This window comes from Stegastes partitus, unplaced genomic scaffold (genome assembly GCF_000690725.1).
Source record: "Stegastes partitus isolate 25-593 unplaced genomic scaffold, Stegastes_partitus-1.0.2 Scaffold1541, whole genome shotgun sequence".
Lineage (NCBI taxonomy): Eukaryota > Metazoa > Chordata > Actinopteri > Pomacentridae > Stegastes > Stegastes partitus.
This window is the reverse complement of record NW_007579272.1, coordinates 142,877-166,402: the sequence shown is the minus strand read 5'-3', so window position 1 is coordinate 166,402 and position 23,526 is coordinate 142,877. Positions and strand designations below refer to the sequence as shown.

The window sequence follows — 23,526 nt, the reverse complement described above, 5'->3', positions numbered from 1 at the left end:
ATGCAGCATAAAAATTCAATTTGACAGACATGAAACACCTCTGAGCTGTGTTTCTGACCATCATCTTATTTTAGCAAAAGCAGTAATAAGACAGTGCATGAGGAAATCTGTGTCTGGATTTTTGGTATTTTAAAAAAAGCATTAAATAAAACAGAAAAACAACATTTTAAAGTCATTAGCAACAATAAGATGGACAAAATCAGGAGAAAAAACAAAGAGTAAAGCTCTGAATTAATCCATTTAAGGGAAATGTAACAGCTATCACTTTAAAGATAGACTTAGTGGACTTTTCCCCTCCTAAAAGATTAAAACTGAGCAAAAGCAGCATCTTATTGTGAGAACTAATAACCAGCAGCTGACCTGTGACTCTGGAGACATTCAGGAGCCTTCAGTGGGACGTAAGAGAGGAATCCTTCATCCTTCTGTTGACAAAATGACAAATCAGAAAAAAATATGCTTTATACAGCCGTAGAACTGAGGTCAAAATATCACAAGAACAGCTGCTTAAGGAGAAATGTTTGATAAATTAGAGAACAGACTTGATGTGAACGAGTACAAAAACGTATTTGCAAAATAATAATGATGATAAGAACCTGTATGAACTTTCAAATTAACCAAACAAGTTATAAAATTATCTGAATTTAAGAGACGGATGAAGAAATAAGACGGTGTATGAAACCAGCACGGTGGTGGAAGAGGTAGTGACATTATGGAAAGAAATATAAGACCGTCTAAAGTAAATAGAAACTGGAAATATGCAAAAAACACTGTAAACAAGAAGAACCAAAGAGCTCCTGTTTCTCCATGTCGTGTTCTCAGCACATTTCAGACATAACCAAGCTGCTGTTTTTCATTATCAGCTGAACTAACATCACACCGCTGTCATCCCACCTCATGTAACCTGCTCCTCTGTTAATGAGCTGCACTTTCTAGGTGAACAGCACCATCTGCAGGAGCTCAACCAGCATGGAACCCAGAAATTAGCCTGCACCGCTCAGCCACAACATTAAAACCACCAGCCTTAGACTGTGTAGGCCTCTGACCTGTCAAAACCTGGTCTCCTGTAGCAGCAGATCTTTGAAATCCTTTAAAAAAAATCCCTTGTCAAAGTCTGTCAGAGCATCATGTTGAACATTTTTCCTGCTTTCCTTCAAAAAATGTCCACCTGCAGCCTCCACGTCTTCACAGATGTCGCTGTAACGACATCATCAGCGTTATTCACTTCACCTGTCAGAGGGTTTCATGTTGTGGTTCATCAGTTTGGGTCAGAAAATATATGTCGCTGTGAACCAGAATTTATTTTGTTTATTGTCATGTTTTTTAAGATTACAACAGATAATCTGCTCCTGGAAAATGTGTCACCAGAAAAACACACAATATTAATCTGTTTTTTTCTTTAGTTAGATGTCACATACACAGCAATAAATACATAAATATAGAATCTTTTTTTTTTTTTTTTTTACAATTTATTGTTATTTTACAGATTCTCCCCGATGTGTTTAATTACTGGTAATACATAGTGCAAACAGAGAAAACCTTATTCATTTACATGTTAACTGTAAAAAAATAAAAAATAAAAACACCCCCCCCAAAACAAACAAACAAAAAACAGGTCAACATTTTCAATAATTTTATTTTGGCAGAGTCATTTATTTCTTCACAATATTTTACTATAAAATGACACCATTTTCTTTGCTGCATTTAAATTGGTTAAAAATATTGTCATTGAATAAATACATTGTAAATTATGTATATAAGGGATTGAAATTTTACATTTTTTGTACTAAATTAATGATTAATTCCAGACATTATCAAGTAAAATTGCAGAAAAAAAGTAGTAATTTATATGTTAACAGTAAAACAAAAACAGGAACTGTATTGACTGAACATATTAATTCAAAGTACAAAACATATGGAGCACTGTTTATATGAAATACTGGGTTATTTCCCCTTGGATCAGACTATCTACGGATATTTTTTTAAAGAAAGAAGCCAAACAGGCCTGTGATACAAGTAGTCTTACCTCCTCAATTGTAAGTTATATATATAATATTATGTTGTATATATTTTATTTTATATATTTAATTTGTGGGCAAGTGTTTTATATTAACAAGTACTTTATATATTTAGTTCTATATAATAGTGACATGCAAATGGTTCCGAAAACATCACTTCTGCATTATTATTATTTTTTGTTCATCATTGCTCAACGATGAGACTTTTCATGACGGCTTCTTTTTTCTTATATTTGATCTCATCCATAAACAGAGATGATCTGATCTACTTGTCCAGTATTCCAGATTCTGAATCAACGTCACGATGGGAAATAACAGTGAAAACTTCAGGCTTTTATCTTCAATAGTTCCTCAGATATTGTTGTTCAAACAGCCTCACATGTTAATGTGAGTAAAACAAGCTGAAAGCGGGTCAACCGGCAAAGGTGTTTGATAGATCTAGTTTAACAGCATTTTAAACATCTATAGTTTATGACAAAAATCAATAAATTCAAGCAAATCATAGGTGGCTGAGCAGAAGGCCTCTGGTGACTTGAGGTGGAATAACCCTTTAATGTAGCTCACAGCTTCATATGTGGAGCTAAAACTAATAAATGTTTAGAATTGGATTTAAAACTGATCATTAGTCAATTAAATACAACACTGGAGTACTTGTTTTTGTCAGTCATGTTGCAGGTTCTCATTACAGCGTAAAAATGTCTGAAACCAGATTTGCAACTGAGCTGAAGTGATGACAAAATCATATTTATTTGACACATAACGTGAGATCCTGTCTCTAATCTGAGCAGATGATCAGCGCCTCCAACAATGTCTGAACACACAGATGACAGGAATAAGGTTTGGTGTTAACACAGAAGCAGGCAGATGAGTGGAATCATCTTTATTCGACATATCACGTGAAGTGCTGTCAGTAACTTCAGTAAACCAGCATTATTTCAAACACATTAGATAATATAAATTAGGTCCGGTGGTAACACATGAGCACACAGATGCCAAAAAAAAACATAAATAAGACAAAAAAACGTGAGCAGCTGATATTTGAGTGAGGAGAAGAACTTATTGGCAACACCGGAATGGAACGACATCAACGCCAACTGATTCATCTTCGCCAGCGAAACGAGGAAAAGCTTCAAGTGGCATCTGTCAAACTGCACACAAATAATAAGCTCACAGTGATATAAAAAAGGCAGATTAGACACCTGGATCACACTCAGAGCGTCCTGCAGGACTTGTGCAGAGGTAACACCGCTCCTCCTCTGAAGAGAAACACTGGCACACCTTCAGTAGCATAGAAAAGTCACTGGATATATGAGGGAGCACTGGGGTGGGGATGTGGGTGAGGGAGGGGGAAGGAGATAGAAAGAGTTTGGCTTCCACTTCTGCTTCTTCTTCTCCTCCATTTGTGTTTCCTCTGGGCTCTGCAGATCCCACCTGGGAAGCATCACAGCCTGGATGTGCATCTTCTCCCTGAAACAGATGAGGAAATGAACCTAGATGGGCTTTAAATGCACTCATGTGATGAATCCAACCCCCCAACAACACGCAGATGCTGCTAGAAACTGCACCTCCACAGGCCTCTCTAGGTGATATCTCACCTGTATCCTCTTTACAGCGCCACTATTCCACAATGCAGCTCCATTATCGCGCTAATAACGTGCAGAAAATGTGTCGTTTATTCCAGGAGCAGCTTCTTACCTTTGTGCAGGCTGCGGACAGCGGATGCAGCGGGATAAAAACACGGCTCCATCCTGCCGTTCACCGGCGGTTCTCGGTGTCTCCGCTCCATCACAGCATGTAGATGATGTAGGAGAGAAACACGAGGCCCATAATGGCGAAAAACATCAGCACCAAGATGTCCACCATGATGGGAGCGCTGCCAGAGATGGACGCTGGAGATGCGAGCAGGACACGCAGCACGAATAACAGCTCGGCCGCCGGTGCAGGAGGATCGGCAGAGATCGGGAGAGTTCGGAAACGTACGGCTCCGAGTCCCCGCCCCCCGGAAGTGGAGACATGGTTGACACGAGTTTCAGCTTTCAGGTAGATATTAGCGTCAAAATGCAAACTAATTACTTTTATTTATTTATTTTTTAAAAAGCAGTTTACTGTTATTTTACACACTTTACCTGCCTTGTTAAATTAAAACTAGTAAAATCACAGAAAACAGTATTTATTTACATGTCAACAGCGATAAACGGGCCAATTTATTATTTATTTTAAGGATATATATATTTTTTGTTTCTTTTTTGTATTTAAATCTGCAAAAAAATTGTTATTTTACACATAAACCATTTAAATATTGAAAGACGTTTTTGTTTTACAGAGCCAGGAACAAAGAGTTTGACCTGACAAGCAAAACTCAGGGTAGGAAAGCAACTGACCTTCTGTAACTTTCTTTTTCACATAAACAGTAAATGTTGAGTCCACAAACTGTATATAACTAATACACTGACAAAACAGTCAATCAGTAATAAAAACACAAAACAAAACACAAAACCCCAACCATATTTTCTGTCTAAAAGGCTGGTTATCTGACCTTATGTTAAATTATAAACACTGTTCTCTATTGTAGCTACCTTGAATGTCAGCTGAGCTTCCGTGGTTATTATTTTTATTGCCACAATTTAAATATCACTGATAATAAAGTTCCAATTACACTTTGACCTCAACCCATCAATTGTAAATTAATTGAAAATATTCCTAAATTAGCTCTTGTTTGGACAAACCCCTCCAACAGATGAACTACTACACAGACAAATTATGTCAAATTTACCTAAAGAAAAAATATGAGGAAGTTTGGGAACCCTTTATAAATTATCTAAAAAAACAAAAAAACAAAACTGTATTTAGCAGAAAATCACACTGAAAAATAGTTGAGTAGATTTCATATTAATATTTAAAATATATATGTTAAAAAAGAGACATTTTTCTTAAAGGGGAGCTTCACATCCCAGTTTATAATGTGTTTTGTAGAAAACAGTTTGTTGTCTTGAACAGTCCTGACTGGATACACACTAAGTAATAACCTGCTGTAAACACTGAAGAATAAATGTTGAAAAATTCTCTTGTAATTAAATGTATGTGAAAAGTAAATAAACAAAGGCAATGTTTATGATAAAACCATGTTCTATTCTAAATTTTGACACTAATATTTTCTTTTTTTTGTTTTTACTGCAAACGTCACACTGGTGGATCCCCAGTTTGCAAAACCAACGAGAAGACGCAGCAAAACCAGCAGTCTGAGAAAAAATGACATTTTATTGAATCTGCAGAATCATAAGTACAATTTGAAGTGCTGTAACAGGGCAACAGGAGATGATATCAGGTCCTTAATCTGAGTATGTATTCTGAGTCGTGAATACACGTGTATGTCAATATGCATATGATATTCTTTATTTTTTTTTTATTTAAAAAATAACAAAATTATATCAAAAACAAAAACGATTTAAGATGGAATGCACAAAACTGGTCTGAATGCTAAACCTGCAACTGTGGATTATATGATTTCACTCCGCAAAGTCTACAGTATATAACCAGTATCATAGAAGCAGGGAATGATTCATCAGAAGCGCGGCGGAAGGCTGAAGGGAAAGAAGAGAGGGGGGAACTGCAGCAGGAAGGTGGGCAGGGAGCTCGACAGAAAAACTGAATGGAAGCGGGGTCGTGATATGACGTTCAGTAGTGATGCCAGAGCAGAGGAGCGGTATTTGGCGCAGAGAGGTTAACTCCTGACTAATATCCAGGTCAGACAAACAACTTGCCCTGCCTCACGGGGCTGTGGGGGGGATCCGAGGGCGTCGGGTCGCCTTCTCGTCGCCCGCAGCCTCGCACACTTACATCATCACACGCTTAGATTTGACTTCACCTTAACAAATCCATCCTGAGCCACACTTAAACAACGCTTTGGCCATTTCTTCCCCCCAGACCAACGAGTGGCAAAAAAACCTCAAGATAAAGGAGAGTTTGGATTGCAGAGTAACCGAGTAGCTTTTTAAATTAAATTTGAAGCCAGGAACAACAACAAGCCAAACCGCCAACTCTTTAAGTTTACCCAGGAGAAACACACAACCGATCTCTGTTTTGCAAAATAAACTTGTCCCGTTGTCAAGTAGAGGTCAATGCAAAATGCAGGCAAACATACTGTACAGTGTTCATTCATTCGTTGATGTTGTTTTTCTGATTCTTTTGTCACGATTCATCACATTAGAAAGTTTCATGAACACCAACTTGCACCAAACTTTTTCCATAAGTCGACTTCTTTTAAAAAAAAAAAAAAAAAAAAAAAAATCACATTACTTCCCCACATTCACAAAAAAAAAAAGAAAAAAAAAGAAAGAACCACTTTTATCTGCAGGCAAGCCACTTCCCAGAGCACCATGACCTGTAAAAACATTTGTCCCTAACTTACCTTTTATGATACATATACAATTGTACAATGTCATCTAGCTACATAGTGAGAGCCTTGTTTCATTTGATAAAGCTGAATTTTTTTATCTTTTTATTTTTTTGCCCCACCTGCCCCACCTAAAAACGCCCTGATCGCCCGTGTCTGTGACGGTCACAGTGCATCACAGGAGAATGAAACAGCGAAGGAAACGGGGAAGATGTGTCAGGGGCCGGTTATTATTTACACCACTGAGAAATGGGCTGATATCTTTTAGAGATCCTCGCAGAAACACTGGAGAAAAGAGGCAGCGTTTCTGTGTAAAACCTAGCAACATAAATGCTTAAATTTGTGTTTATGAGCTAACCGTTTCAACATGTAGTAACCAGCATCAGCTAAATCCTGCTAATGCTAATTAGCTGTGGCTTACTTGTTAATGTACAGGTGGAAATTAGTTTGGGATTCGCCTGTCAGATGCTTTTATGGATGTTTTTATGTACAATAAAACTCTCTATGTGGGATTTTAAATGCTATTCTGTAACATTACTCTTCCCTAGACGCTGCAGAATAACGACAAACAGCACGAGAGAGATCAGAAACAGGCTTTAACGACAAGCAGCTAGCTCTGTTTTCCGACTGATCCAATACTGTGACCGCACCATTCTACGCTAATTCCTGTTTTGCTTTTTTTCTCAGTTCGCAAATGTGAGTTGCTGGTTCTTTTTATTCAATACGCTGACATTTTTCTTTTGGAAAACAAACATCCGATAATAACGAGGAAAGCAAAGGAAGAACAGCATGAGAAAAACATTTACCACAGCCAAGGATGCGACGAGTTCTCTCACATTAAATGGAAAAAAAGAAAAAAAAAAAGACAGACTGGAATGTTCTCTCACAAAAACAGTGGAATACATTTAAAATAAAAAGATTCACGATATAGAGTTGTGCTTGGCCTTCTCTTTTATAAATGTGTTTTCTCTGATGGTGATTTTGTTTCATGTTCTTTTCTTTTTTTTCCTTCTCCAAATCGCTTAACCTTGATCACCATTTCTTTGCTCACAGCTGAAGGCATTCAGGCTGCAAAAAACACAAATAAGGGTGCGAATGCTGCAAATCCACACTAAACTGAGGTGGTGAATTCAGTGCGGCTGCGAGAGATTAGACTTATAATGTCCCCTAACTTGTCCCTGATCCCTCCTGCGTCTAAAGGGGCAGGAGGTGCTCTTCAGTTAGGCTACGATTCCAGTTTCACAACAATAACCACACAACGCAGTGCTGAACACGAGAGCGAGATGTGTGTCCATCTATAAATATATTAAAAACCTCTCTGTTAAGACTGATAACCGGCTGATTGATGCAACAGCAAACAGAGTTAGAGGTTAAAGGAATGTACACAAGTCAAAAAGATTCAAGCTTACTTCTGATAAGACTGAGATTCTACACTGTGTTTCCAGTCGGGCTGCGGAAATGAAAGAAACCAAACAGGCCTGTGAAAAATACCAAACTTCCAAACTCATGCTCTCCACAGAACGACATCTGCAGTGTTCACTGACTTGTGGGGATGTTATTTTTAAAATTATTTGTATTTTTTTTATACAGTTTTCTCTATTTTTGTAAGGTGTTGTGTCAGGATTGTTAAGTGCTGTAGCTAGGATGGAGCTGTGTGACACGGCATGACCCCTGACATACTGCGATGAACTGCGAGTTTATCTTTTAAGACTTTCCACCTGCACGAGAGTGGAACCAGGACGTGAGGGAGGGTGGGGAGACGAAGATGGATGACGAACATCCAAACATCAGTACGAACGGACGGACGGACGGACAGAGAAGCAGGCAGACAGACGAGGACAGACAGACGGAGTTAGAGGGTGTCTGTTGGTGGGAGCAGAGCAGGGATGCAGCAGGGAAGGAGTTCAGGGTCTCACAGGACAGATTAGGGAACAAGAGTAAAATTAAGAGAAAGCGGCGTTAAGATGAGATGGCACTGGGCTTTTACTTTCCTTCTTTCCCTCCCTTTTCTCTATCTCCTCCTTTTTCTCTCCCTCATTTTCTTTTCCTCTCCCTCAGATGGCCTCCACGTAGTTGGCGGGCAGCATGCCCTGCTGGCCGGTGCGGTCTACGCGGCCGTACATCCAGCCTTCATCGATCTGCTGCACGTCTACGATCAAGTCTCCGTCCACGAAGGACACCTCGTCCTCGTCGGCGGCGGAGTAGTCGTACACAGCTCTGTACCGCTTCTGTTGAGCAGCAAAAAAAAAAAAAGGAGAAGGAGTTCGGTTAGTTTCCACAAATCAGCTGCTCGGGCGACTAGCTCAGTTAAGAAAGTAGTTTCAGTTATTTTTGATACAACACCATGCTTTACAAACCCACCAGCAGGTTTTGGGGCTCAGGGGGTTAAACATAAAATATAAAAGCGCCATACTTGTAAAAAAGAATGCAACTAATGGCTAATTCATTTCAATCCCTTTTAAGATGTTTTAAAGCTAGAGCTGGCAGCCGTAAATGCTTGATTTTGACTTAATTGCTCATCAAAAAACAATTCAAATTATGGACAAGTGGAACATCCACATCGCCGGAATGTTGTGATAGCAAAGTGCGTCACAACATTCCAGCAGAAATTAAGCACTGTGGCTCTGCAGAGATTTAGCAGCCAACAACCAACAAATGATCTTCTCCAAATGGAAGGGAACATGTGTGTTTACTACAACAGTAAAAATCACAGCCTAATTAAAAAAAAAAATTACCATCCCCAGTAAAAACCCTGACTCATATTGCAATTACAACAATTGCAATCGGACTGTTTTTTTTTGTTTTTTTTTCAAATCATTCAGCCTTGCTGATGACAAATCGATTGATCATTACAGCTCTACTCCTAAATACAAATTTCAAAGATGTTTTTTTGCTTCATGAATGTGGCACTAGCAGTGGGTGATGGAGGACTCACCCCAGCACTGGGAGGCGGGGCAGCGGCCGCCGGACGCACTGGTTCAGGAGCAGGCTCATAGTGGAAGTTCTGAGAGGCTGCAGGCTGCTGGTAAGCTGCTGAGAAAAAGAGTGGTGGGTAAGTTAATTAGCTGAAAAGATACTTTTCTACTAGTCCATCAAAGACACCAAACTAATTGGGAACTAAACAGGAATCTGCTGCAGCAGAAAGCTGCTTTCTTCTATTTTCGGTACAGTTTTTCTGCATGAGTTCTTCCACAGAATGAAGACTTCAAAAACATGACAAGCTGAGACGTGCATCCAGCGGCTCTGTATTTCACTGTTACACAACCTTTTAAACAATGTGTTTCTGTGTCCATGTGCAAACCAGGCATGTGAAATGCAAACAGCTGGTTACTGTACACTGTTTACTTTACAGGTATTACCTGTACTTTGAAATGCACCAACACTTTAAGGAAAGTCCAATTAAAAAAAAACAACAACACATCAAATGTACACAATTTTTAGATATTTCTTTTAAAGGTGAATCCATTGATTTTATAGGTGGGCCAACTTTTTTATTATTCAAGAACCAAAGTAAAAACTCATATATATGTGATATGGTCTAAAGTTAACAGTATATTGCTGTAACTAATATCATAGTAATTTTAATGATAACTTTTGACAAACTATAAAGACCTTGTCCAAATGTATTCCAGTGTGAAGTTCTATGTACAAACTCCACACAGCTTGGTATGATCCAGGTTTGTGCATTTAGAAATCAAACTAGGAGTTTTACAACATTTTTAACAAGACTGTTTTACACAAAATTACAGATACTTTCTGTATTTTTGAAGTACACAAAATACTATGAAAATGACACTGACCCATTAGACTTGCCTCCAAATGGTTCAACTAACATCCTGACCTGACTGATCAAGCTGCTGTTTACTACCTCAGAGTTGATGCTTCTGAGCTTATTCAAACATTTTGTAATAAAACAAACAGTCCCTGGATTTAACCGTTCAATGTCAGATTATGATTTCAGTCACAATTGTAGTCACTCATTTCTGCAACAACGTGGCTATTTATAGCTGAATGGATTCAATGCAAAGGAGGCAAGCAGTGAACAAGTTGCAACTAAAACCCCTGAGAGGTGTGAACCGTGATGAGCTCATGCAGCCTGTGGCAGGGAGGAGGCCAAGCACAGACAAGCCCAGAAACTTAAAGAAAAATGTTCATATACGTGGTGTACTTCTCAAAGAGAACCAGAAAGCTCCAATATGTTTGTTGAAGGGTTCAGGTTGACACAAATCACAAAAACCTATTTTTTCCAACTAAAATAGTGCTACCGTTAATTTCATTTTTTAGAATTCAGTTAAACTAATCATTTAATGTTGTAAGGTGGTGAAGGTGCTTTCTGTAAACATGGCTCTAGTCGCTTTTGAATGTTTCTACTACTTGTATTGCTTTCATCTATGAGGGATGCGGGATGGTAGTAGCATCTTCAAAATGAGCAAATAAAGGCTGTAAAACTAAATATTAACATCAAAACTATCATTAACAAGCAGATGATGCCTTTCAAAATTGTAGAGTTTGTATTTGTCTCATACAGCATCTGCAGTGAAATGCAAAGTGACTGTTCCACAAGGCTGCGCAATAACAACAAGACAGGATAGCAAACATTCCCTAAAATAGAAGAAACAAAAAACAGCCATAAATAATGAATGGAGCGAAGAGACAGTGATCTGATGTGCGGTGTGAATTGGGCAAGAGTTGCAGTTGTATGCATACATTTACATGCTACACACATGTTAGAATTTTTTCTAGTGCACTAAGCTATCAGACTAAAAGTTTGAAAGTGTTACATGAAAATAAATATGGCATGTTTTTACATGTAAGGTGGCGTATTTTCCAATTTGGTCAGTGATGTGTACATTACATCTGCACGACTATGTGTAATAATATGTTAATTCCACTACAGACAAGCCCATGTTCTCTGCAGTTAGGTGGAAAAAGTCTGTCCATTTATCAATACTCAGCCAAAATTAGTTGGTAAATTTTGCATTCCTACAACTCAAGATAACTGTTGCCAAGTGTGCGTGTAATACCTGGGCTGGGGTTGCTTGGCTGATGATGTGGGGCCTCTCCTTTCCTCTTCTCGAACTCCTCATGGTACTTAATCTGCAACAGACAAACAGAGCCAGGCCATAAATAAACATGGAGAGTGCATGCATCCTCGTGTAAGAGCTGCGAATAAATCTCCGTGTGCAGCTTTCTTTTCAGGAAGCTGGCGCTGCGTGTAGCTCCCTTTCTATCCACCAGGGGTCTCCCATTTGCTCTCCAGCATCCCCCGTGTTCCTGGTGATAGGTGGGGCGCGTTACGTGCAGAGAAGGCTCGGGAAGCAGCTTGACACTGAGAGGAAATGACATCTCAGCAGCCGGAAGTAGTGCAAGCGCGGAGTTGCATAGCAACCCTCGTTGACACATCAGGAAGAACAGGTGAAGTGAGAAAAGGAACTAAGTAGAAGCCTGAACAGTGGGGGTGAGAATGAGGCAGCTAGACTCAACAGGAAGGGCAGGAAGAGGAGGAGGGGGGTGTGTATGACTAAGCACACTAAATGTAACCTAAATCATTTACTACAGGCTGAAGTGCAAATGAGCATTTTTAACATTTTCTTTGTAGATTTTTGAACCTGCAAGTCACACGCTGAGGTGTAACTGAACTAAAAATGCACCTAAAATACAGTTTCAGGCTGGTTTCATCCACACACCGCCCCTCCAGCCAGTGTAATAAAAGCAGCGTTCAGTGTCACAACATAAAACAGGCCACACTGAAACTGAAACTGAGTGACTGCTCTATGACTGCACTCAATAACTCATCCCCTCCTTATTACCAGGCTGATAACAGACTGACTCACAGTGCTTTGGTGAGGATTTACAACCCCGATTCTGTCCCCGCTTACACCCGGCCTCAAAGGGCCCACTGTGCTGGCGGCGTCAGCGAGGAGTGTATTCACACGCTGGATGAGATGTCGGAGTGTTTGTGCAGGGACAGTGAGGCGAGTGAGCTGAGAGAGCGCGGTGGCTATTCTCTAGTGCAATATGCTAAGTGAGAGTGTGTGAGGGAGATTATTTTGGTTTGTTTTGAAGGAGCAGGTTGAACAGATGGTGTGTGTGTGTGTGTGTGTGTGGATTTACAGGAAGTTCCCAGACTGCTGCTGAACTAAAGCCCCCCTCCCAGATACTTTATAATCTTTGATATAAACAAGGTGAGGTGAATGGACCAAAAGTCATGAGAGCAAAAAATGAAGAGAGAGGTTACACTGGTTTGTCTCTTAAGCCTTTTTCAGACGTACGTATACAAGATCTGTCTCTTAAAATGATGGCATTCTATCATATATTAGTCACTTTCCCCCCTAATTTTCTTTCCTGCTTCATATATATGTTATATATCTGACATTCACACGAGTCTGGACGGCACAACAACTGATGTATAAATAAACAAAAGACTAAATCTAAACTAACCAAGCTTAGTTTATTTATCATTTCCTAAAGAGCAAAAACAATCTGTCCATGTGTGATCATAATCTAGCTACTATTTTACCAACAGTGAAATAAAATATCCTAACAGCTGTGTTGAAGCTCCAACCTTTGCATCAATTGATTTACCTGCAGCTAATAAACCTCACCTGGCTGAGTATCTCATGACGTTATCAGCGCTGTTGTTCTGTGCTAAATGCACAAATGTTTCACAAACTCTTGCTCTTGAGATGCACACATGGATCCTGCTGTTGTTTCAGGCTGCAGGTATTTGCTATAATCAGAGGAAAGATGTCTACAAACCGCAGGAAGCGACAAACTGAACTTCAGCGGAAGTTCAGGGTTTGCCACAAAAAAGAACCAAAACAAAAATCATCAATGTGAGCTGTTAGTCGCCTTTTCCATCACAGTACAGCTGAATTACTGTGAACATTTATGTTTGCAGCCTTATAGATTTGAAATTTTAGAGCTACGTGATTGAGAAAGGTGTTGTTGTTGATTTTGACACTCAAACTGTGTCATTTGTGCTTTCTGGGATGTTTTCGGAACAACATTGGTGCTGAAATGTAGAAGAAGCCACCTCAAAGTACTGTTGTGCCTCCGTGTTAATGTGTCTGGTCATGTTTAGGCTTGTGCTGTGTTCATAGTAACACGGAAATGTTTGCAACTTTTATGGAAAAGTGACCAGGATGCTCGGAATAATGCAGCAATAAGCGCATGTTTAAAAGGAGATTTTAGTGTCCAGAGCTGAGAACAAAACCAGAGGAGGATTCATCTGGAGTGGTTCCCTTATGACTGGCTGTGAATGACACACTGATTGCAAGCAGATGTCTTGTTTATCAGTTGTGACTAAAAACACTCCACGATGCGCCCGAATCCATCCCAGCATCGTGCACTTGTTATCTTGATGTGGCTTGTGTGTGTTTGCGCCTATAAATACATGTAATATATGTGTTTCTTTCTCTGCCCTGCACATTTCCTTGATCTCAGACATGCAAGATCTTTCATCACATGAAAGCAGTAATTACCCATCACCCTCCACACTAATTATGCCATTAGTGAGGCTGTTGCTGAGCTGGTTATGTATAATGACGTATGTTTTTTTTTTGTGTGTGTGTGCGAGTGTGTTTCTCAGGGAAATAAAGGCCTTTAGCGCAGATGACTTAAGCAGATGGGGGACACAAGGTAAACACAGCATGCGGTTCTACAGCGCTGTGCTGTATTTACAGAGAAAAGGCAAATCGATAGCAGCAGCTGAGGGAGAGGAGAGTGGAGGGGAATGGTCCATGCGGGAAGTGATTCGAGGAGAATTCCATCACTACAAATGAGGGGCGGCGAGAGCAAAGGAAGCCTGACATTTAGTGACGACAGTGACTGAGCAGCAGGATGAAAGGTACATTGAAAAAAAAACACAACAACCCAACAACATGCAAAAGAGCATAAAATTCAAGATCCTAATCTGGCGAAGCTCTCTGAGGCTGGAGATGAAGGGGATGAAACGAGCAAATCTTTAAAAAAAAAAAAAAACAAATCCCCTTCTTCTGGCAGTTTCCACTGGCGACTTTTATTAAGTCTTTAAAAACAGAGCTATCGGTATTAAGCATGACTTGACGACGAGTTAGCTCGAAGCTGCGAAATCAGTAATTCTTAGGCAACCAAAGAGCCCTTTCCAGTGTACTTCATGTAGACCAATTATCCTCCTGAGAACAAAATCCTCAGTTCAATATTGGCAAAGAGATTAAAGCCACATAGAGAAGCTAATCAAGTCGGACCAGACTGGCTGTCAGGAGGCAAACAACGCTGGAGGAGCTTTAAATATTCAGTTTGCTAAGAGTTAAAGAACATAAACAGACACAGGTGATTGTTTGGGTGACACTTACATTGCTGATTTGGTCCTGCGTTTTCTTAAGTCTTTGCAGCTCTGGCGTGTCTGTGACCACGCTGAAACCTCTCCCTTTGTTCTTCTCAAAATCCTCCTTGTAGAGAACCTGCACAAAACAAAACAGGATCGTGTCAGAAACAAAAGAGGAGGTTAAAACATGCAAGGCCAGTAATAGGTGAAATGAATTATGCATTCAGATGAACAGTTTCAATATGTTTGTTTGGGCCAACAAGGAAAATCCAGCAGTGCAAACGATTATTTATAGATGCGCTGACCTAGATTCTTTCAACGTATACGGCTTAGAGAGAAGAAAACTGATGAGTCTTGATATTTTCCTGCTTGTTCGAAATGATCTTATCGCTACTTTCATTTTCAAAGCACCTGTTATATCAGTGTCCACCTTATAAGCACTTGTTCTTGGTTTGGCAAATGGATCAGTCCTGTGTTTTACTGAGATAGGCTGTGGCCTAATAAAATAGTTTTATAGCAGGAGGAGAATGGTTTTAGTGTTGGTTTTATTACAGCTTGACACAGTCAGATGAACCAACATTAAAAAGCTGAAAATGTCACCTCTAGTGAAATTAACTTTGTAATGTTCTTAGTGTTTTGTGTACTGAGGATTTCCGGGACATTTTGGCTGCTATTTACCCTCTAAGACATTTTATCTTTAAATAAATTACCCAAACTGCACCATTTGCCAGAGCAAGAAACCTTAAAACACAAATAATCAGATTTGAAATAATCAAAAAGACCAAATCTAAATGCAATGTTGTGGCATTTCACTGGAATCACTGTATTTTTTTCTTAAACATATATGTATCTCATTGCTGCAAGGTGGAGCGGTGGTTAGCACTGTTGCCTCGTAGCAAGAAGGTCGCTGGTTCGTGTCCCGGTGAGGACACCCGGGATCTTTCTGCGTGGAGTTTACATGTTCTCCCTGTGCAGCGTGGGTTCTCTCCGGGTTCTCCGGCTTCCTCCCACACAGTCCAAAAACATGTTGAGGTTAATTGGTGATTCTAAATTGTCCGTAGGTGTGAATGTGAGTGTGCTTGGTTGTCTGTCTCTAAGTGTAGCCCTGTGATAGACTGGTGACCTGTCCAGGGTGTCCCCTGCCTTCACCCTGAGTCAGCTGGGATAGACTCCAGCCCCCGACAACCCTAGGGAGGATTAAGCGGTGTATAGATAATGATGGATGGATGTATGTATTTAGAAATTCACCAAAAATAAGTTTGCCCTAACTAGATTTGGTAAAAAACGAAACATTCTGTGCTTCCCATCACAAATGAGAAGCTGTTACTGACTGCGACCATTGATCACGGTATAAACATTCAGGTGAACTGCAGGCAGGATACACAAATTAGAGTGGTGGAGAGTAAATAAAGCATATTTGATGCAGAATGGCTAAAACAAAAATGGCATACTGTGGAGCAAGTTGTCAGCAAGTTGTTGGAAGATACATTCAACATAGTGAATTATCTTCTTTGTTTTTATAATTCTGCAAAGGACTAAACTCTTTTTTTCCATGTAGTGCTGTACATTGTGCCCAGTATTGTTAACACTTGTGGGCATTCGGACAATATTCTACATGATGATTCCATTTTTTTTCAACTAGGCAAAATAAATAAATTAATGAAACTTTTGTTGTTCCTGATATTTGGCACTATAGCTTTGTTAACCCGTCTCACTACTTCTAGCCACAATTGTGCTGCTTCCAGGAGGAACAGAATCTCATATTGTGTCAGAAGCAACCACCATGAACCATTTCATTGTACTGGATTAGTTATATTTGTCACTATAAAGCAGAAGTTTGATTACAGTAAACCAAACGTGGTTGTGACATCTTCAGCAAAGCTTTGACTTCTGCTACTGAAATATTATTTTTTTTATGCATGAAGTGTAGCTGAAGTAACCTGTGTGTGTGTGTGTTGTGTGTGTAAGTGAGCTGGTTCCTGCATACATTGCTTAGTCTTTTGTGGTGACGTTAACATCCTGTTTGCTTGGGAGTGACGACGTTACACACAGGACATGGCAGCAGCCTTATATGGTCAAAATGAGAGGTAGTGTGTGACGAACAGGGTCAGCTTGTGTGTTTGTGTTTTTCCTGCCTACCCACCCGATTCTGACCCTGAGGGCAGGAGGAGGAAATGTCCAGCCCATACAATGTCAGATGGCTATCAGAAATTACAAAGCACTGAGCTCTCCTTCACTGCTGCCCTGTGGGCGAATCTCGAGTATTCAAACCCACGACCACAAACGGCGCTGTACAAACCTGAAACTGGCAGGTTTTACTGTTGAACCAAAGGAACTGTTACACTATCCGTCTGATCTTTTTTTTTTCACAGAGTAAGGCAGCAAGAATTAGTGCTGAAAATGTGTTTCAAATCAATGCGCCATTTTTTGATGTAATAACTTATTCAAACCAATTTTGAAGTATCACTAAGGAATTATTGCATCCTGACCTCAATCAATTTTGCTCCAGTCACTGATGTACAGTTTTAAATATCGGCAGTGGCAGCAGCTTACCACTCAGTTCAGGCTGAAAGTTTTAAAAGGCACAAGGCCTTAAAAGTACTTTAAACGATCACAGAACGAGCAGGTGGTTTGTATTCTGTGCAAAGATATTCGGATTTCAAATTTGATATCCCGATTCCAGCACAGTGAACGAATAGTCGGCTATTTGGGTCCAGCCCTATACGCCACTGAGACATAAGATCGTGGTCCTAGTCCACTACAGCTTGTCTTATACACATGAGCTCTAGCTGGAGGTCATTAAGCGTCGCAGAAATCTTTGTCATAGTGCCCATTGCTAGCTAAACCCCCACAATAATCTCTGGTTGCCAACAGGAAACTGCCAGTACTTGAAGTGACCGTCTTCTTTGGTCGCTAAAACAGTAAGAGGCTCCACCTGTTGGAACAACCAGGTAATACAGCCACTCTACAATACATTTATTAAAATGTATGTAGACAAATCAGATTCCTGACCACCGACATAACATTAAGGAACAGTTCAGAGACAGAAACGCTTTAAAAAAAAAAAAAAAAAAAAAGTACTCAAAGTGGGTATTATTTCGGAAAATAATTTATAAGATTGGGACGACATAGGAAATATTAAAATACTCACACCGGATTGAGGGCATAAACAAAATTTGATCGGGACATCCCTAGATCAGTCATAGGTGGTCTCCTGGAAAATGTCAGAACAGGCGAAACCACTGCAAGTGTTGTCTGTTTATTAGTAGGGAGTGCTTTATAATTTTTTTTCACCCTTGTAGCTGCTAATGCTACAAGCTAAATGCTAACAATGCAATGTTTAGGTCAGAACCCAGGATTACTCTACTTTGGTCAGCGCTGGGGGTTTGGCGACATGCATGGATTTTATTTCTGCCATGGACTTAACACATTTCTTGAGCATCCTTTGTTTACATATCGTTTTGTGACATGGCACACAGCTGGCAAAAATAAAATGCACTAAAATGAAATGGTCAGTTTGACATTTAGGAGACAAACTGCTCACAGATTAATCGATACAAAAATAGTCATTTGCGGCAGCCTTCGCACAGAGACGTTTCAATTCCACCTCCCCGCACCGAGCTTTTGCTCTTGCCTCCATGGCGACTGCCCCAATTTCCTGCACTCGTCCAAGAATGGGTCCTGCCTGTCTGCACAGTCCATTCCCAGGAAACAAAAGCTCCATCCCTGCATCCTCTCCCCCAGACGTCCACCTAATGTCTGACACCGCCCAGCAGAGTGCTGACCAATCCTCCTCTCGCCTCATCGTGATCGCAGCTAATGCGTACGTATGCGACGCGCCATGTTACGTCCATATCGGCTGTCACCCCTGGCCTGACGTCCACTGAGAAACTGAGAGAAAACTGTAGCTGATCCTCATTCCACGGGAAATTATACGCAGCTTTCAAGCCTGCGCACAAAGATAAGTCACAAGAAGATTAATGTGGCCTCGACCCATCTTTGTCCTTCAGTCCTCACGCCGCTCTGCTCAGTCAACATATGATCCTCCTCCCTGTATTTTTTTATTTCTCAAGCCCATCTCCTTTGTCTTTTGGGGTCTGTGCAACAGCTTCTCCTCCTCCAATCATCATTCTGCTTTCATTCCCCACCCACACTCCTTTTTTCTCTGTGCTCCTTTTTCATTCATTCATATTTTACTGCTCCAACAGCGACAGACAAGTCATCCTCACAGAGCTGGAGCTTTTCCTCATTATAATCTTTCTCTCTGCTTCTATTTGCATTCCTCTAGCCTTCTTTCCTCTTGGGGATTTCACTGTTATCTCTTCCTCTTTCACGCTGCACTCCTCCCTCTTTCTGTATTGGTGCCTTCCTGTCTCTCGCCTTTTTTTTTTTTTTTTTAATTTTTTGTTGCCTTGCTCATGTGCGCCTCAATGCTCTCCCTCTCCTCCTCCCCAATTCGTTCACTCTGGTTTCTTTATTTCTCCCTTTCTATGTCTTGTTTCTCTCTGTTTCCCCCTGCAAAGTCTTGTAATGAGGTGTGACAAACATCTACCCTGCTACCATAGCAATAGGGTTCCCGTAGCAACGCAGCGGCAGCGACGGTGGCGGTGGGGGTTAGATGTCCACAGTTCTCCAACAACACCTTAAACTTTTTTTACACAGAAGCAACCTGTGGCATTTTACTACTCTAATATAAACTACATATGTGGGAGTAGTGTGCATTTAGGTCAGTTTTTTAAAGATAAATCTAATTTTTAGCTACTTTAAAATGTCATTTGAAGCTTGAACATTCTGGAGTTTATAGAAAGTTGTATAAAAATGACTTCTTCTTTAGGAAGATCCTGTTTACTTTAGTCCTGTGAACTCCAAAGGCACGACACCATTTAACTGAGACAAAAACTGGAAAGAAAAAAAACAGGAAGAACGGCTGGATTGTCAGCTTTCAGATAGTCTCTGAACACACTGCGTTCAACTTTTGATTCCATCTGAAAAATCAACCAAATCTAAAGTTACAATTTTAATACAGCATTTAATCAAAAATCAACATAATCTACATGTCTCATTTAAAAAATCAGCTAAAATAAACCTTTTGCACCAAGCAGATTCTGTAAAAAACTAAAAATTCTGTCCTCTTTGGCGCAACTGAGAAGCTATGACTGACTCAGCTGCTACCAACAGTTATGTAATAAAAATTCAGGGAGTTTTCGGGTGAACTGGGATGAACTGTAGGCTGTGTTCACACAGAGCAGAGAGAGGACAAGTTTCGAAGCACATTAAAAATTGATTTAGTAAAATATCTCTACTATGTAGAGCCAACATTTTTTTCTCCCCGTGTTAGTAACACTTGTGAGGACTTGTAAAAATGTTGTACACGTTGATTCCATTTTCTCCCCCTATTTTTGCTCAATAAATAATCAACCTTTTTTTTCCTTAGTTGTGCTGTTTCAATAGAGGTCAGTGACTGTATGTTGTGGTGAAAACTGAGCCTACACCCAGAAACTACTTCACAGGGTTAAACTGTGCTCTCTTGCTGAAAGGAACTTTTTCATCATAAATCATTGTAGACAAATCTACTTCCGGGAAAAGCTTTGGGGGATTTTTCTTTGGGAAATCTTAATTTCCTGTCCACTGTGTCATTACACAACCGCTACGGAGAAGAGAAAGACGTTTCACCATTACACATAAACATCTTTAGTGTGTTATAATCTGATTCCTATAGCTATTATAGAACATTAGTGTAATGTCTCTTGGAGAAGAGTGTTTGTGGGGCTTTGTTTGGATGCGCAATCCATGTAGAAAAACACCATCTGTCCCTCCATCCCTCAGTTATCCCCCTCCCCGTATGACCATTGTCCCCACCCACAAAACCCCTTCTTACATACACTTCACCGTCTCATCTGCGGTGTTTGACAGTGAAATTGGGATAAGTTGATTCACATTCTTTAATAAGCTCTGCCTCCTCTCTGCACAACACTCTCTTCTCTGCTACATGCTGGGGATAAAAGCCTCTGTCAGTTTTTTTCCTTGCCGATGCTTTCCCATTTTCTTTCTCAGAAGTCCACATACACAATCTCGCATTGTTTTTTTTGTGAATAAGGAGCTTGAAATTCCATTTTTGTGCACTTTTGCAATAAATGTGTCACTAATCTGTGGTTATTTTAATGACCACATTCATGGACAAGTTCCTAGAAATTAGAACATAGCCCACACATCACAGGATGAATAAGAGAAGTGAAATATCACACGACAGCCTTAAAGCTTGTTGGCCGCCTGTTACAGGTTTGCCACTATAAATAACATTTTGTACCCATTGTAGGCGTGATTCATCATCTTTTTATTTAACTACAGGCAGACAAAGTGGAAAAACATTGTTCAAACCCTGACTCTCCATCAGAGCCATTCTTATTAAGGCGATAACACATGACCCAGTTCAGATGGATATTTTGGTCATTGAGGTTTTTTTTTTTTTTTTTTTAAACCTTAGAATATATTTGGGTCTTTTTAATTTTAGCTCCTGCAGGAACAGTTGTAATAGTGCTCTCTGTGGTTACAAATCAGACACGGGAAGAAAAATAGGTGCAGAGATAAATTTGGGCACTACTGCAAAAAAGATGTAGAGCAACAAATATGCAGAGATGAACAGCGCGTCACGCAGCGGCGGTGGTACATTATTCCCACGTTAACATAGTAGGGTATAAAAAGTACCACATTTATGAGGCCGTAATCCAGTTTGCAGCCATCATAAATAGCGTACAAATGCCTGTCTTGTACACTAACGGCAGCAGTGTGGAACAGGAAGGTTGTTCCGGGAGGTAAGTGTAATGGTTCAACAAAGGCTGTATTCTCTACGTCCTATTCTGGAGTGTGTCCATAAACAAACCCTAATAAAGTCACACTGAGGGCATACCTTCCTATTTCTGATGAAAACACCTACACAGATCGGATAAGGACCTTTCTTCCCCCCCCCCAGTTCCCACAAATATATTATTAAAGCAGCATGGTCAAGTTTAGCTTCCATGAAAAACATCCCATTTGTTCCTGACTGAAATGGACCGAGTTGTGGTATAAGGAGAGTTCTTTTCTTCTGAAAGTTAAGATAAATGGGCTTAAATTCATTCTAAAAGACAATAATGCTGCAAAGCCTTCTAGCGTAACAAGTATTTTTCCAGATAAAAGGAAGTGGAATTTGTTGGAAAACAGATTGAAGCACGGTCCCAGTTCGAGAGTTCCAAAGAGTGCTATTTTTAAACATCACTGAAGAAGTGTTACTATTCTAGTTTTGGGGAAAAACCTTTTTTTTGCTACACCGGTTTTTCTTCTCTCTCTCTCTCCATACCTCTCTATTTGTCACACTACGGCATGACTGTGGCCATCCCAGCCTCAAGTCTCTTACTTGTCCTGTATGAATCAATTTCATGCTTGACTTCTCAGGTCTGTCTCAGAGCTGACAGCATGCAGATGGATGTTCACACAGAATTAGAGCGATTATCCCAAAGAAGGCTGTGTGAAAGTCTTTCCTCCGGGATCGATTTTTAGGGTTAACTATCGGGTTATTCATTCCATCTCAAATCACCAGAGGCTTTCTGCTTGACCATCTCTAAAAAATTTGCTCGAAACTTTTAAATTATAAACTATGGAGAACTAAAATGATATCTGTGAAATCTGATATTGATAGTACTTTACAATATTTTTGTTGACCCACCTTCAACATGCTTTTTCGCACATGGAAATTTGAGGCTGTTTGAACCCCAATATCTCAGGAACTCTTCAAGATAAAAGCTTGAAATTTTTACTGTTATTTCTTGTTGTGTCATATAAAAAAAATCTTATTCGTAATATTTGGAGAACAATTCAAAACCCCACAACTCTGGTCTACTTGGATTAGAGCTATACATTTGTTTTATGTGGTTGATCTGATCATACCTCCTCGATCAGCTATAGAATTCAGCAAAAAAATACTTTACTTTTATTTTTGCGACCCAGTACTTCATATAAAAAAGTATTTCATATGTTTTGTTATTATTGTGACATGCAGCTACATATGAATCAGATAATATCCCTGGGAGATGTCTGTTATGTCAATTATTTTTTGATAATACGTGCTCAAAGATGTACGATTTCATGATGGTTTTAGTTTTATTTACTCACCCACATGCAGAGACTGTTTGATCTACTTGTCTAATATTGCAGATTCTGAATCGATGACATGATGAGAAATTACAGTGAAATGAGATATCGTCGTTACAACAGCCTCAAATTTTACTGTCCGGGAAAACATGCTGAAAGTGGGTCGAGGGGCAATTTTTTAAAAGATTATCTAATACAAGTACTTGATATATTAAGCTACAATTTTACATGCGTCTTATATAAATATCAACATTTTATGCAATAAAAATCTCAAGCAATATGGAGATGGTTGATGATGATTTGAGTGGGAACTACCCTGTTGTTATGCTGTTCAGATTTATCTTTTCAGTGCCTCCTTTGTGGAAAAATGCCAAAGACGTGAAATACAAGGTGTGCGTTTCCCAGCTGGAGTTTGGTTTAGCAATTATTACTGTGGGTATAAACTGGCACAAAGAGTTACCGTGCTCTGTATCTTGCTCTGCTGTTTGAGGCGGAGGTTCTCTGGAGTGTCAGCCACAGCGGTGAAGTTTGTCTTGGGGTAGTGTCTGCAAAGTAAACACAGAGAACAGCAGACGTCGTAAATGCACAGCAAACACGCAGGCAGCTTCCAGTCAGACTCTCATTGTGACGCTCAAGCCAAGACTCTACGAGAAAAACAGCATAACTCAAGCAGTGTGCAGTCT

The 23,526-nt window shown here is 39.9% G+C and overlaps 1 protein-coding gene and 1 long non-coding RNA gene across 3 annotated transcripts in view; both read right to left on the bottom strand.

Moving 5' to 3' along the window:
• Positions 1-2,880: 2,880 nt before the first annotated feature.
• On the bottom strand, positions 2,881-3,926 carry LOC103371198 (uncharacterized). The gene is made up of 2 exons (XR_520934.1): positions 3,711-3,926; positions 2,881-3,482 (listed from the first exon to the last, which is right to left on the bottom strand). It is a non-coding gene; the product is annotated as an uncharacterized LOC103371198 (long non-coding RNA).
• A 1,327-nt stretch (positions 3,927-5,253) lies between these two features.
• lasp1 (LIM and SH3 protein 1) overlaps positions 5,254-23,526 on the bottom strand; it is a 36,190-nt gene continuing 17,917 nt past the window's right edge. Inside the window, exons 3-7 of one of the 2 annotated variants that reach the window (XM_008300440.1) lie at positions 23,304-23,388; positions 14,745-14,852; positions 11,433-11,505; positions 9,344-9,441; positions 5,254-8,636 (exon numbers count right to left, since the gene is read on the bottom strand). In XM_008300440.1, coding sequence (XP_008298662.1) covers positions 8,463-8,636; positions 9,344-9,441; positions 11,433-11,505; positions 14,745-14,852; positions 23,304-23,388 — 538 coding nt within the window. In that variant the 3' untranslated portion in view covers positions 5,254-8,462. The remainder of the gene's footprint in view (positions 8,637-9,343; positions 9,442-11,432; positions 11,506-14,744; positions 14,853-23,303; positions 23,389-23,526) is intronic. The other variant, XM_008300441.1, reaches the window with a different exon arrangement.